The sequence below is a fragment of the Dromaius novaehollandiae genome, chromosome 7 (genome assembly GCF_036370855.1).
Source record: "Dromaius novaehollandiae isolate bDroNov1 chromosome 7, bDroNov1.hap1, whole genome shotgun sequence".
Classification (NCBI taxonomy): domain Eukaryota; kingdom Metazoa; phylum Chordata; class Aves; order Casuariiformes; family Dromaiidae; genus Dromaius; species Dromaius novaehollandiae.
Window position 1 is genome coordinate 42,961,924 of NC_088104.1, and position 14,339 is coordinate 42,976,262.

Below are 14,339 nucleotides of genomic sequence, written 5' to 3' on the forward strand. Positions count from 1 at the left end.
CATTCCTGGGCAATGCCCACAGTATGACCTTTTTCCTACAAGTGCACTCTGATCAGATCCTGGAGAATCCGCTGAACTTTGTCCAGCCCAGGGAAGGTTTCCATGAGGCTCTTCAGCAGGGAGGCATACTCTTCTGTTCTGTTTTCCTGGTTTTTTGGGGGGTTTTTTTGTTTTTTGTTTTTTTTTAACCAAGAGAGTATTCTACCTCTGAGCTGAAGACAGCATATTCAGTAGAGACCAGAACGGGAGGTTAAGTGACCACTGCCGACCTATGCAGAAAAGGTTAATGTGACATTAAGAAACCAATACTGAATTACATGCGGGGTGCAGATGAAAGTGGAAAACACTAAATACAAATGGAATTTTTTTCCCCAAGTCCATCAAGAATCTGTTTCCCAATTGAATTCTTCATGGTTTCTTAATCCAAAGGTCCTCCCACTCCCGAGTTCCAGCACTGACGACGAAAGACTGTTTGGAAGGACTCTGACACACAAATTTCCTCCTTCAATTTAAAAGCAAATATGACCAAAGCCCTTCCTCCTCATTGCTGAGCCGAAGCACAGGGTTAAAGCAGTCCAGGTAAGTAGACAAATGGCTAAAGATCTCACTTTAGGAATTAATACACATAAGCTGTTTACTGAGACAGGGCTCTACTCTGGACGAGGAAGCACAAAGCTATGCCAGGCTTGCCAAAGCAGTGGAAGTCTCAACTGGAATTCTTGAACACAGTTCATTTATTTCCAGCAAACGGACTAATATTTCCATTGGGCAGAAGTTGATCCCTTTGGGACTGCAATGTTTTAACAGAAGATGGTCTCTCAAGCCAAACAAGAAAGGATTTCTTTTTTTTTTTTAAATAAAGACTTAAAATGCCACACATGACAAGATTTTGCTTACATTTTTCCATAGTATTCAAGTATACTCATTGATTCAAGAGCATAAGTTGAGTTAGAGCAAGTCTAAAAATAGTTCCTGTGTTAAGACTATGCTATCAAACTCATGTTATTCTTTGCTTTCTAGGTAAACAGCAGCTCTATGCACAGATTTCTCTCATGGTATTCAGAGAATGGTTAAGTCTAATCTTTTATTAGACACTATGCTACACAGTAACATCCTTCTTTCTACCTATTGACCCCTTGCTAATATTGAAAGGCTACATTTATCTTCAGTCATTAAATCAAATTTTGAGTTCCCTTAGTTATCTACTGTAACTCCAAACTTTTTGATCCAATATTTTAAAATAGAAGCCCATCATTTCATAGTGCTTTGAGGCTGCCCTTGTTCCCATTTTGCAAGTCATCTATGGCACAGCGAAGTTCAGAAACCAAATTGATCAGGACAGTGTATCACACAATCTCCGCAGGGAGCTACAATAAACTGCCCACTAGATTACAGTTTTCTATTTATAGTTACTGTGAACTAGCTGATCAAGTCAGCTGCGTGATAAAATGACTCACTAATTTTAAGAGCATGTTGAGAAAATTTTAGAAATTTGACTTTATGAGCTCAATAAGGGTCAAACAAGTTGGTTAAGGGTCTCACAACAGGCTTAGCAGCAGTATTTCCTATAAAACCATTTGTACTAAATAGTATCACGGGCAATAGATTAAGACCTGTTCTAGCTGTACTTAAACTAACATCAGTACAGCAAGTTGTCCCATCTACCTTTTCCAGACACTAAGCACAGCATTCCAGTCAGCTCCAACAGCCCTACTTCTCCAAAATTTAATACCTCTAACTCCTTTACCAAGTCTTAAAATTCAACTCACTCCTCACCTGCCCATTTAAACCTTGAAACCAAGACAGAGTTGATGGATATCTATACAGGGGAACAAGTTTTCATTAGTAAAGAGAAGAAATACTAAGATTACATAGAAAAGTATTTTTGAGGAAGTGTGGATTAAGTGGACTACTTTGTATAAAACAGATTTTTTTCAAAACTAAACAAACTACTGGACTGAAAGGGAAGGTCTTGCCATACATCAGTGGATGACTGGCTAACACAAAAAGGGGTTTAGTAGCAGAGAGTCAATTTTCATAATGGAAGAGGCTACCACAAGTTACTGTAAGATCTGTTATGTTCAACATTCATAAAGTTATTTAGATTAGCAAGGCAGTAATTTAAAGATTATACAACTATTCAAGAGGTAAAAAGCAAGCCTTATTACAAAGACTAGTAGATGTACCTTAAAACACTGAATTTCATCTACTATTTCACTATGCAGTTGTTATCCATGCACATATAGCACTAATGGGGGGGGGGGGGGGCGGAATTCCTGACTATAGAGATGTAATGATGCACACTAATCAGCCGCTGAGGAAGGAAACGGAAATCATTGTCACTAGTACTCTGAGAACGGGGTAGTGCTCAAGAGCTGTTAGAACAGAGCCAGCCCTGGAAAGGATCAAGAGAAGCGGAAAACGTTCTGCCACTGTGCCAAACCATGCCACATCCGCTGCACGACTCGTAAGAGCAGTAACAAGCACCCCGGCTCAAAAATGAATGTTTGTGAACTAGAAACCATACAAACCACGAGGACGAAAAAGAGACCTGGTGTAGCTTAGATTCAGACAAGAAACAGAATGGGATAGCTAGAAACAGAATTCAAGGCAAGATATGAGAAAGCCATACCCAAAGCTAGAAGCCAGCTGAATTTTTGCAGTGGACCAGATCGCATCTCAAAATGATGAACCTGCTAAAATTGGACAGATTACAAGACCCAAGCTACAATATTTGGGTCACAGAATACCAATGTCTACACTGTTCCTCTAACACCATTTAAGTGGAAGCAGTTATCCTTTAACCAAGTCTAATCTTCATTGTTGCAAGCAGAGTGGCTCTTGTGTACTGTGAAAACCTGCAAGACTTGCATAATACATATGCAGAAAGAGAAAATGTTCTTAGTTCAATAATTTATAAAACACCCGAATGATACCAGCTTTTCTTAACAGAACTCATACATTCTCTGCACACGCAGCTGCTTCAAATACCTGTCTAGGCATAAGGTAGTGCACTAATATTTAACCAGCCCAAATTAGACCAGTAAGGGAATCCATTAAAAAACTAGCCAAACTGGAACAATCATACTCTGAGGAAAATTAAAAAGCAGGTACACAAGGTCAGTGTAAACGTGTTCTTTAATATCACTGAAGATGAATTTGCATCATATTTAGAAGTCCAAGACTAGGTGGGTTTCAAATAAATAATCATTTTCAGTAAACGTTTACATACAAAGGGAGCTTTCAAAGCAGCAGTGCACAGTTTAGAATTCCTCCTCACTAACACATCCCCCAGCGAGAGAATGTACAGTAGGTAGTGCACACTGGAAAAACCATCGCAGACAGCACACCCGACATCTTCAGTGACAAACCACCGAATATCACGTTGAGAAGCAAAGTAAAGGGGGAGAGGCCAGCGAAGGCAAGCACTGCCCTTTAAAACACCACTATTTTCCCATAGCCTTTTCAGCAAAAGAAGCCTGGGAATGTAAGTCATCTTCTTTCTGCTTCTGAAGTCCACTCCGAACTCAAAGATTAATAGAGCAGTGCTCTGGTATAGGAAATTTACTCCTCAAATTGACATGGCAGCATAAAATATCATCTCCATCCTGATTGGCCTCTGCTCAAGGACACCTACTCTCATTTTTAAATTCCTTCCCAATGACTGCAGAGGTAATCCAGAAAGTTAAGACAGACAACAGCCCGGCCCAGAGTACTGAAGACAGCCATAACATGACAGGCTTTAAAAAGGGGTAAGGTTACCAAGCAAAATATCTGCTGTCCAGCATGCAATCACTCAAAAATAAAGCCTTCCAATAATAAAAATGCTTCCTCAAAGTGAACATTTGCCTTTCTGAAGTGGCTTCAAAACTTATCCTGTAGATGCCCCACATACAATGTTATGCTGCAAAAAGTATGCTTGACGAGATATTTTTTCTCAAGTCAATCAAAACAAGAAGAGAGATTTAACAATCTAGAAAAACAAGAAAATTATCAAAATGCCACAAAAACAGACTTGCAAAAAAGTTACTGTAAATTGGTTTCTTATGCAAGTTATTGTTTCATCACAATGCTTTCTCTCTACAAATACAGGTAGGGCAGTCTTCCGCTCTTTGCATTTAAGTTCAAGACACAATTGATCTGTGATAAGCACTGCAGTACTTGCAATAAGAGGCATGTAATCCACTAGCACAAATCCCTCAATACAATTAACCTGCTTCAGTACTCAAAGTTTTTCTTCTGCATTTGTAATATACTTGAAAAAAAGTTCTGCCTCTCTTGGCTACAAGTCAATAAAAAAAAAAACTTACCATATAATACTGCTGTGTACCTACCAAATAAATATTACAGGAGTCAAAGGATTGTTTCAATTGCTAGCTTGGCTTTGGCAAAACACAAACTGGGATAATATACATGGTATACTTTACACATTTTGATAGGGGATGCTGCAACATTTAACAGAAGTAAAATAAGTCTCAGATTTCTAGAACTGTCAGTACACAGGATTCCCAAGTTGTTCTGGACACAGGAGCAGGGTAATCAGTTTTCAAGAAAAGCCACATAGTCAGTCAATCTGGCCAACTGTTGTTCATTTGGAATTGGTGGAACTGGAGCAGTTTCTACAAAGAAAACAAACATGTAACATGAATGAAATTAAGAAAGCAAATCAGTCCCTAACACCACCCATCAAAACAGTACCAAAAAATAAATGCATCAGGCTATTTACCAGTCTTATACTGGAAGAGATGGGGGCAGTTCTTAACTATACCTCCTCCATCTACAGGCCTGGCAGCCAGACTACTTTTCTGCTATCCGCAACATTTAGCCCAAGAGTTACTAATATACGATATAACAAGTTCCAGTTTTCAGCAGTCTTCAAAATTGGCATATACTGGGGTCTGTATTACAAGGAACACTTGTAAATAATGAATAGTTATCGCATCTCAACTCAACAAAAAAGCTCCTGGAGCCTGCCTTCCCATAAAGCTCCCACACTGAAAATAAATACATCTACCAGGTTATCTGACTAACAGAACACAGCAGAAAGCACTGCATGGGTTGCAGGAGAAAGCAGTGTATGTGCAGAGCCTTATACAAATGACAGCTAACCTGAGACCTGAAGGATAGGTTGCGAGATAAATGATTATTACAGGGAGATAAATCAGGAATTAAAAATCAGAAACAAAAAAATAGGAGGAAAATTATGCTGTTTTTACTCTTCCTGAAAAGAAGACAGGCTCTAATATCCAGGGTACAGCTCAACTAAATGCACTCCAAGAACGTGAAAGATAGCAGAAAGCTGACAATTAAAAGAATGGTTTCAAAAAGCAAAACCCTGGCTCTTCAAAATAGCTTGGAATTAAGCTTCCTGTGGATGTAAGACACTCTTAGCAACTCTGTTAGACACTGCAAACTACCAGTTCAGACCTACTGTCACTATCTTACTCTGACACCTGGAGACTACAGAGCTGAGTGTCAGCATGAGAAAATACTACCGCTTAACCTATGGTTGAGCTCTGAGGAAGAGTGGGAAAAGCAGAAGATTGCTTTCTTTTACAGGGAAAACTTCAGAAATTCAACATCACACAAAAGCAATGAAACCTGCTCAGAGTTGCTTTATGAAAAATTTGCCTCCAAGACAGAAGTTTTAGCCAAAATCCTTTGTTCCCAGATACTGCCTGCTCCTGCTTTGGAACCTGCTCCCTACTTCACCTAAGAACCTGGGACCCTTGGGCAGATTCATATCTGTGGGAAAAAGGCAACGAAGGAAGAAGGAAGTTTTAAGTAGCACCTGACTGAGGCTTTTTTTGTGGCAGGGGGGAATGACATTTCTCTAGGACCCACTTCCTACTTTGTAGTGCTGATAAAGTTCTGTTTATATTAGAGTCATGCAAGGTTTAGATGCCTGCAAATAGATTTATATATATAAACATAAAGTACCTGATGAAGGAATAAATCTGTTAAAGCAAGCTTCCAGTACACCTGAAGAAAAACACAACAGAAATTAGCCCAGTAGACCAATTTTAAACATTTATATACACCATGCCAAAACTAACAAGCTATCTAAAATTAAGCTGGAAAGCAAAACTAACAAGCTATCTAAAAATAAGCAGGAAAACTTAAGGCTTAGAAAATTAGACATGCAACTTCAGAACAAAAAAGACCTGCTGCCTCCTTCATTTGTTTCAGTGATTCCGGTCCACACACTTTTGGAAAATAATCATATGTAATTAGCTCTAAGTACTTGTAAGCACAGCATATTTTGCAACCAGTTTATGAAAAAAACTATCAGCAGCAAAAGCTCAGAACTTTGGTTGGTAACACGCCCCTGAGAAATGAACTTCAGCACCTTGCCTGGAGCATGTTTAATATGATGCTCTGGGTTCTGAAAACCTAGAAGTTCTGCCCAAACAATGGATTTTTTTTTCCAGCCTAATAGATGTTGCACTTTTGGACAAAGGATAGCCTGGCTCCTCCTTCCAGAGTTTTAAAGACAGTCATTTCATCTCTGGCTTCAGAGCTTAACATTTTCATTTTTACCTCGAACAGAAAACAGCCATAGATATTGCATTTTCCAGGCTGAACTTTGCAGGAACAAATTCTTTTATCACCACCATGACAGTTAAAAAGGATTCAGTAAAAGGAATTTTAAAAGCAAAGGAAATTATACCAACAACTTAAGCTCTTCAGAGCACAGAAAGATCCCCTAGATCCCTGCTCAAAGAAATTCAACTTCTCCTGGAAAAGTCTGCAGGTTCAAAATGGCACTTTTTACTCATCTTTATTAAATTCAGATATGTCATTTGAGGTCATCCAACTTCTGTTCCACTGAAACAGAGCCAGCAGCAGAGGAGGAGCAGAAGTTATAGCATATCCTGTCTGCTTTTGTTTAAAATGTTAATAGGGGGATTTGATTTAATCTATAATGGTTGTAACACCAAATTAAAATTTGTATTTCTCACATTTCATAAACTTTCCATGTTTTACAACTGCATAACTATGCATAAAAGTAACTAAAAAAGTATCAAGTATAATTTTAATTAAACTAACACATAATTATGAGAAAGTGCCAAATTCAATTTATCATGAAATAACAGCTCCACCTACCAGGCTTTTTAGGCATTACCATACGAGTTGAAGAGTCTGCTTGCCAGCCCTGTTCCAATACACCTGAAAAGGCATTTTTTACATTCATAAGAACAAACTAATCTCTTATATGTTTGCTAGAAATGCAAAAAAAAAGATGTATATTAAGACCAGCAGAAAAGTGGTTCAGTACACTGCCTATATGCCACAATTTCAAAATATATTTCTTATAAACATTTATCCGTTCAGTTCAATAACGAAACTCATGGAAGTAATAGCATGTAAGACTAATTCAAACATACATTTACTTTCTCATTGCTGAATTTCTTTAGCACTTTTACATATAGAAAGGGATGATATGCAGTCATAAGTATTGGCAAATAATCAAATCAAACACTCATCCAAAATTAAGCCATTTATTTCTATTCACTGCCCCATCATTTCTCTTTATAATAGTCCCAGAATTTGTATATATCTCTTTTTATGATCAGTTACAGCTAAACCTTTCATCTCAATCATCTGTAGAAAAACTATCCAATGGATAAATGCAAAATACCTTTCACAGCTTCTTCTACAGGAAGTCCAACAAAGGCTGCAAAATCATCTGCAACTATTGAGGTATATGCCTGAGAAACCAGTCCAAAGGCTCGTCTTCTAGTTGCATCTAAGAAGAAAAAACACTGTAAACAAAGCAGCAGGATCTCTAACTAGCAAGTCTGAGAAAGTGTTTCCGGTTTAAACAGCACAAAAATCAGTTTGAAAAGCTGCTACTGACCTTAAAGTTAACACTTTAGATCAGGAGTTCCCCCTCCCTTCCCACAATTTGTTCAACTATCACAGCCAGCAGCCAGAGACAACAGCTTGCTCCATGCCAGGACAACCCCTACCACCTCAGAGGCAGGGGTGGACTTCCAAGTACAATTTGCAGCAGCGTGGGTACTACCACCAACATGTAAACCACAGTTTGTGAAACACTGCTTTTGACAGCACTCTCCATTTGAGTAAGATCCTGAAAAAAGGCTGTACTTCTGCAATAGTTCAGAACCCCAAGAATTAATGAAAAAAGCAATTGTAGTTCACAGCAACTGTTCATGCCTTTTTTCACCATGGCCGCTTTGACCCCAGAGCATCTGCAAATCAGTTCTGTGCTTAAACAAAGCTGCACAGAATTTATTGTTATCGCAAGAGCGCTTAGAAGGCTTTTCTGCAGTCTCTAGCGCCCTCTAGTAGTGAGAAGATTTATTTGCATTTACGGTTGCACAGAACTACCAAAAACTGGTCTAAAGTCAAACTGAAAGAATTTGACTTTTCAATAAGTGATACTACTTTTGGAAATGCCAAGCCAAGTTCCCTAGCCTCCTGTTTAAAAACTGGATAACAATCTGTTTTGGTATTACAGAATCAAACATATTAGACATGAAATTACAGTACAAAAGCATATGTAATCACATGCACACTACTAATAAAAGCATTTCCATTTATTCTTGCAAAATGAGCTTTTATTTACATTTGATACCTAAAATCCTTCAGGTAAAACCTACAAGACTCAGCAACAATCCTCCTGGTGACTTTTATCCTTAGTACCAAGCATCAGTTTCTCCAGAGCACACAGAAGTAACTTAAGGCAACACATAATCCCATGCTAGCTACAGGATTTCAGTCTGTACCTCTAAGTGCTTCCATGATGGGTTGTATAGTCTCAGACCACTGATGTGCACTGATCGTTGTATAGATTCCCGGGAAGTCCCTCTGCCAGATTCTCTGCCCTACTGACCAAACTGCACCAAGTTCAGCATTTGCCTGTAGTGAAGAAAACACCAGTTAATCCAGAATTGTGTATTCTTTTCAGCGACCATTCTGTAGAAACCCATTTCTACTCCCTTCCTCTCCCCCACTGCAAGCAGGTACCACAGTGCCTGTAAAGATGGACAGACACGCTCTAGGAAATCTAGCTCTAGCAGCTATCAGTGCTGCAAGCTCCCCGTTCCACCCCTCTGCCAGAACTCATCACCCACGTAAGCAGAGATCAAGGGAAGTCTGCTCACATGGCAGTTGTACCAATTCAGGCTGGCGCACCAGCTGAAACAATCCCAGAAGACAATCTGCATTCAGACTGTGTGCTGAAGTTGCAAAAAGGCAGGCCCGGCTTGTTTTCTACTGATGGGCCAGCATCTCGCAAAGCAGAGGCTTTACACCTTATTATAGTGGCTATTTGTACAATGAAGAGAATTTTCAGCTTGAAATACCAGAACACTTGACAATATCTCATTTTGCAAGGTGCCACACTCACGCTATAACTGTTTTGCCACTACTAGTTTTAAGAGCTCCTTCTGCTTTGCTGCACATTGTTCTAGAGACTAGCTGACCAAATGACAGTATGAGAATAGCAGCCAAATGCCAGTCTTAATATAAGCAGTATTTTTAATTGTAAGGACAGCCAACTCTGTTTCAGGCCCAAAAGAAGTTAAGACTTACACTCATCATTGACTTGATTAGCAGAAGATTCATCAACATGCATACACATAAAATACTATGCTACACCACTCCCTCCCAAATAACCCACAGAATATCAGTGTACATACTCTCCCTGCCAAGAATAAGGCTCCACATGGAATACAAGCTACACCTAAGAAACAAGAATATTGCTGTGCAACAAACGTAGCAGGTTTCAGATGCAGCCCAAATAAAATTTGGTCCAGCTGACTATTGACTCAACCGACCTATTTACTTTTTCCTCGAAAGAAAACTCATCCAGAACCACCTGACAGGTCCCACCTCGGCCCCGAGACTTCTTACTACAGAAGATTTCTGTTCCCATGTAGAACATTTGACCCCCTCCTCAACTGTCTCTTCAGAAAAATCTCAAACTAAAAAAGCCTAAGAAGAGTTAGGTCTGGGAAGTATTTCTGGTAAAATTATCTAAATCCTCAAAATGCACCTTTGATCCAAATAAGCAACTCAAAACCATACCATGGACTCAGCAGAGCAAAACAAATTGCCTTAAAAAGTCAATTAATTTCAAGTTGTAACTTTGCTGAAGTTCCTTTTCACTGCACCTTCATTTGATTACTGGAATGTAGCCCTGTCTCAGAGAGAGAAATATAAAATAGAGCCATTTCCTCCCTTCGGCTGACTACACTATCATGAGGCTTTCCAGTAAGAGCTTCACTGATTTACTGAATTCCATTTTATCAGATTATTTGGGAAGGAAAAGAGATAACAAATACCCACTGCATCAAACACATCTTAGTCAGACAGACCAGCGTGCCGTCTGCTGGGCAAGTGGGTTATAGCACAGTAGCGAGCCCAAAGCCACTGACCAAACAGAATCCTTGGGGGGAAAAAAAAGTCACTTGCAAGCTTATACGAAATTGCTTTTGTATCATTCATATGGCTTTTTACAAAGTACTCACAGATTTAATAGCAGGAGGGATTCTTTTCCAAAGATATCGTGCATTGTTCCTACAAAAAATAAAAAAACTCCAGTAACCAAATGTTTGCTACAAAAGGCTTGTTCAGATGCTGTAATTTATAATAAAATTGGAGCTTCCAGTCTCAGTCCTTTAAAAATCTTCCTATGTCTAATAAAGCAAAAAAAACTAAGTTATTTTCAAGTAGACACTGCTGCCATAACAAACAAATGGATCTTTAACTGCCTCACATAATACCAGTTTAACAAGTGTTTTTCATGTTTCTGTTGTTAACAGTCCTTAACAACATTTCACGAAAGTTAATTTTAGAGTTTTATTGTTTCAGGGCAGCTTCATATTTGGTGAACACATGTAAAAATAGTATTTTATAGCATCAGTAGTCATTTAAACTACTTTGTGCATGTTCTTCCCAGCCAAGCTCCCTCCCATGCCTTAGATTCTCAGACACACATTAAAATGATTTAGTCATCAATCTCCATAGCACAGTTGCAGAAATCTAAAACAAAAGTGTTTAGAAATTCTCAGTAAAATTTAAAATGCAAAATAGAGAATAAGACTCACTGCTGTTAATTAAAGCACAAATATAAAACTCTAGATCAAGCTTCATTTCAACCAAGGTCATCTGTATTAAACCTAATATTCAGCATCAGCACTCGGTGGAGTTTACCACACAGTATAGACCTACAATGCAAGAAAACACTCAGATCTTAGAACTCCAAAAGCAATGCTTGCTTTGGCTTTATAACCACACACAGAAGTGTCACTTACCCTGCCTCAGCAAACAATCAACATTCTCAACAGTTTTAAAAGGAAAGAATCAAGTTCACACAGGGACATGGTAATCATCCACCAGACCAAATTTAAAGGATTACAACTTCACTCAGAGATTTAGCTCATTTAAACAACCAGCGTCCCTCATGTTTAACACTGAAAGTTTAAAGTTATCCTACAGTACCTTTAGTCACAAACAGCAGCACACAGCCATACTCAAAACAGACACAGTCTTAAAAAGTTAAGAAGCAAAACATGGAAGCATTCAATGCTTTGCACAAAAGCCAATTTTGCTCCAGATGCAGTGTTGACCTAGAGTTGCCAGAACTCTAGTAATCACCCCAATAGCGACAAATTGTTCTGAAGTTAAATATTCATAAAAGCTACTTACATGTCATTATGCAACAAGTACAAAGCTAGAAGTTGGCCATAAACAAGGGGTGTTGCAATTCCTCCAGGGGCCTTAAAAGCAAGCACAAATAATTTGGTTACATATTTTAAAAGCAAGGCATCTTAAGAAATACATCAAGTAGCTGTATCTAATGAAAAATGAACATAAGACATTTGCTGTTTTCCACATCAGATAATGGCCGCAGACAAACTGTCAGAATTGCAATATTACATTAATACAGTTGTAACTTAAGATGAAGAGTAACCTGCATGAGCCAGGAGTTTTCCTTAGAAAGCTTAATTATGTTTTCTGCACAAGTAAGATAAAACGGCATCTTTCGTTACACTAATCTTCTAGCTTATGCTCATGAAAGCTATCGTCTCACTCACAGCTCCTCACTACCAGGCATATCTATGCACTCATGATTTTAGCTATCTTGAGCTGAACTTGACTTCAGTTCATTTCAGAGTACTCCAAAAGAGTAAAATTCCTTTGCTCACTTCATTTGCCCTCCTTAAAATCCAGACTGATCCAGACTTGCCACAGTCCAGCAGACCTCACAAATCATACAAGTAGCAAAAAAGAATATTATAATAAAGTTACAAAATTTTGAAAATCTATAATTATTTAAAAGATTTCCAATAAGCTTTCAGCAATTTATCAAAGAAGAGTGCAGCAAGCATTCGCAGGAAGCCAATTATGCAGCTATTGGATTTAATTATGTGTGTGATTTACAGGCTCATCTAAGCCAAAAGCAGGTGGTTAGCTGTGTCATTGAACAGATATCATCCCCAACTATTCTTTCTCACCCTTTTTCCAGGGCTCATCACCAACCTACAAATATAACATTTTCAGCAAACGTTCCCTAGATTACTTCTGGCAAAAACAAAGCCAGGTCAATTAACACCACCTGTTTGAACTGTGAAAATCCACCTCTGGTGTTTCTGTGTCAAATTAAAGACAATTGCTCAGTTTTTCTGCCAGAAGACTAGTGGGAACAGATGGCACCACCAGAACAGTCAGAACACCACATTCACCTACAGTCCTACAGAAGGAAGCAGAAACAGAGCTAGCTTGCTCCTAAGCAAAAAAAGGCAGTATGGATGAGTGCATCTGTTGTCACTTACTCTGGGAGGTTCTGCTGACAGACACAGCAGAAGCCTTGAGCATAACACAACCTGAGTTCAATTGCTTTATAATGGCTCCCAGGGACCCACTGAGATCCAACAAGACACATTCTGCAAGGAGGAAGCCAGGGAAGGATGTCAAACTGTCTCAGCTGCAAAAGCAAAGCCAAAGCCTTCTGGACTCCATTCCTGCTACTCAAAACTCAGTGTGCTGGGCTGATAAAACCTTCCCTCCACTCTGCCAAGTCCAAAAAGGCACACAAAGCCATTGAAAAAAGTGCAGCCCAAACAGTGTCCCCTTGTCACTGGAGCTAGCGGTATAACTCATGTTTGCAACACAGCAACCTCCCTCCTGACTCCATAACCCATCTCTACAGGATGTTGGGTACATCAGGAAGCTACAGCACCGCACTGGGAGTGCGAGTGGTACCTTGGGTCCAGCCCAGAAACAGGAAATGGAGGCTAAAGTTTTTTCTCAGTTAAAGCACCATGATGCAGACCCCTTCCACTTAAAGGTTATATTTTGCACCATAAAACTGCTCTGTTTGGTGACACCAGACTGAACAACTTCCAAGTTCAGCTGCAGCAAGCAAACAGGTACCTGGTTCACCTTTCTGCCTCTAGTTGCTAGGGCAGCAAGATTTAAAACCAGAAGCACTAAAAAATAAAGGAAACAGAGAGAAAGTCTCATTTTTTCCTCTTCCGTCAAATCTCTGCCTTGGGATACATGATGTTCACATTTAGGAAACCCAAGGAAGCGCTGAAAGCTTCCTCGAAAGCGGCTCTAAGGACACGCCCTCGGAGTAACTTTCAGCAGGCAGCGGGGCGGCACCGGGACCTGTGAACCTGCGCTCCAGGCCCCGCCGCAACGACGGCCTCGGCGAGGCGCCGGCCGCGGAGCCGCCAGAGTCCCGGGCCCGGCCGCGGAGCCCTGCGCATGCGCGGCGCCCCCTCCGCCGCCCTGGGGCCCCCGCTGCCCCGGCGCCGCTCGCAGCAGTACCTCGAGCTCCTGCGTCTCGCACTGCTCCAGGAGCTTCCTGAAGCTGAAGGAGTTCTCGGCCATCACCGCTACGGGCATCTTCCCCCCACGGCGCCCCGCCGCCGCGCCGGCCGAAACCGCCTCCTCTCCGGAGGCGGCCGCGCCACGACGTCACTTCCGTCCCACGGCAATACGCACTTCCGCCCTATAGGCGCGCCAGCCGCTCTAGCCTCTCCCTCTAATACTCCGGAGGACTTCGGGGCGGGGAGGGGGAGTGGCCAACGCCTGGGGGCGGGGCTTGAGGTGGGGGGGGCGTATTTTATATCCTACCGCATGTTATACGATGTGTAACATACAGATCCTGCATCCTTTTTAAAAAAATCTATAAATGCTGTACGATATATAGTATATGGCATGTATAATATATAACATATGAGATGTGGTCTGCGTTTCTGCCCGGCCCCAGAGCAATGCCGGGGGCTACGGCCCTGCAAAGGCCCCCGCGCCCTGCTGCCATGGGCTGCGCGCTGAAATCTCCCTCTCTGAACCCAAAC

General features: G+C 40.5%; 1 protein-coding gene across 1 annotated transcript; it reads right to left on the reverse strand.

The window, feature by feature from the left end:
* Positions 1–3,120: 3,120 nt before the first annotated feature.
* On the reverse strand, positions 3,121–13,986 carry COPS8 (COP9 signalosome subunit 8). Its single transcript, XM_064515400.1, has 8 exons — positions 13,807–13,986; positions 11,680–11,750; positions 10,500–10,548; positions 8,754–8,886; positions 7,643–7,750; positions 7,108–7,170; positions 5,941–5,982; positions 3,121–4,619 (listed from the first exon to the last, which is right to left on the reverse strand). The coding sequence occupies exons 1-8, from the start codon at positions 13,882–13,884 to the stop codon at positions 4,540–4,542; spliced, it is 624 nt and encodes a 207-aa protein (XP_064371470.1). The 5' UTR covers positions 13,885–13,986; the 3' UTR covers positions 3,121–4,539.
* Between the last annotated feature and the right edge of the window lie 353 nt (positions 13,987–14,339).

Coding starts and splice junctions, on each gene's coding strand:
- COPS8 (XM_064515400.1), bottom strand. CDS start 13,884: ATGCCCGTAGCGGTGATGGCCGAGAACTCCTTCAGCTTCAGGAAGCTC. Junction 8,887..10,499: donor TCCCTCCTGCTATTAAATCT/GTGAGTACTTTG, acceptor TCTTCACTACAG/GCAAATGCTGAACTTGGTGC. Junction 7,751..8,753: donor CATCATGGAAGCACTTAGAG/GTACAGACTGAA, acceptor TTTTCTTCTTAG/ATGCAACTAGAAGACGAGCC.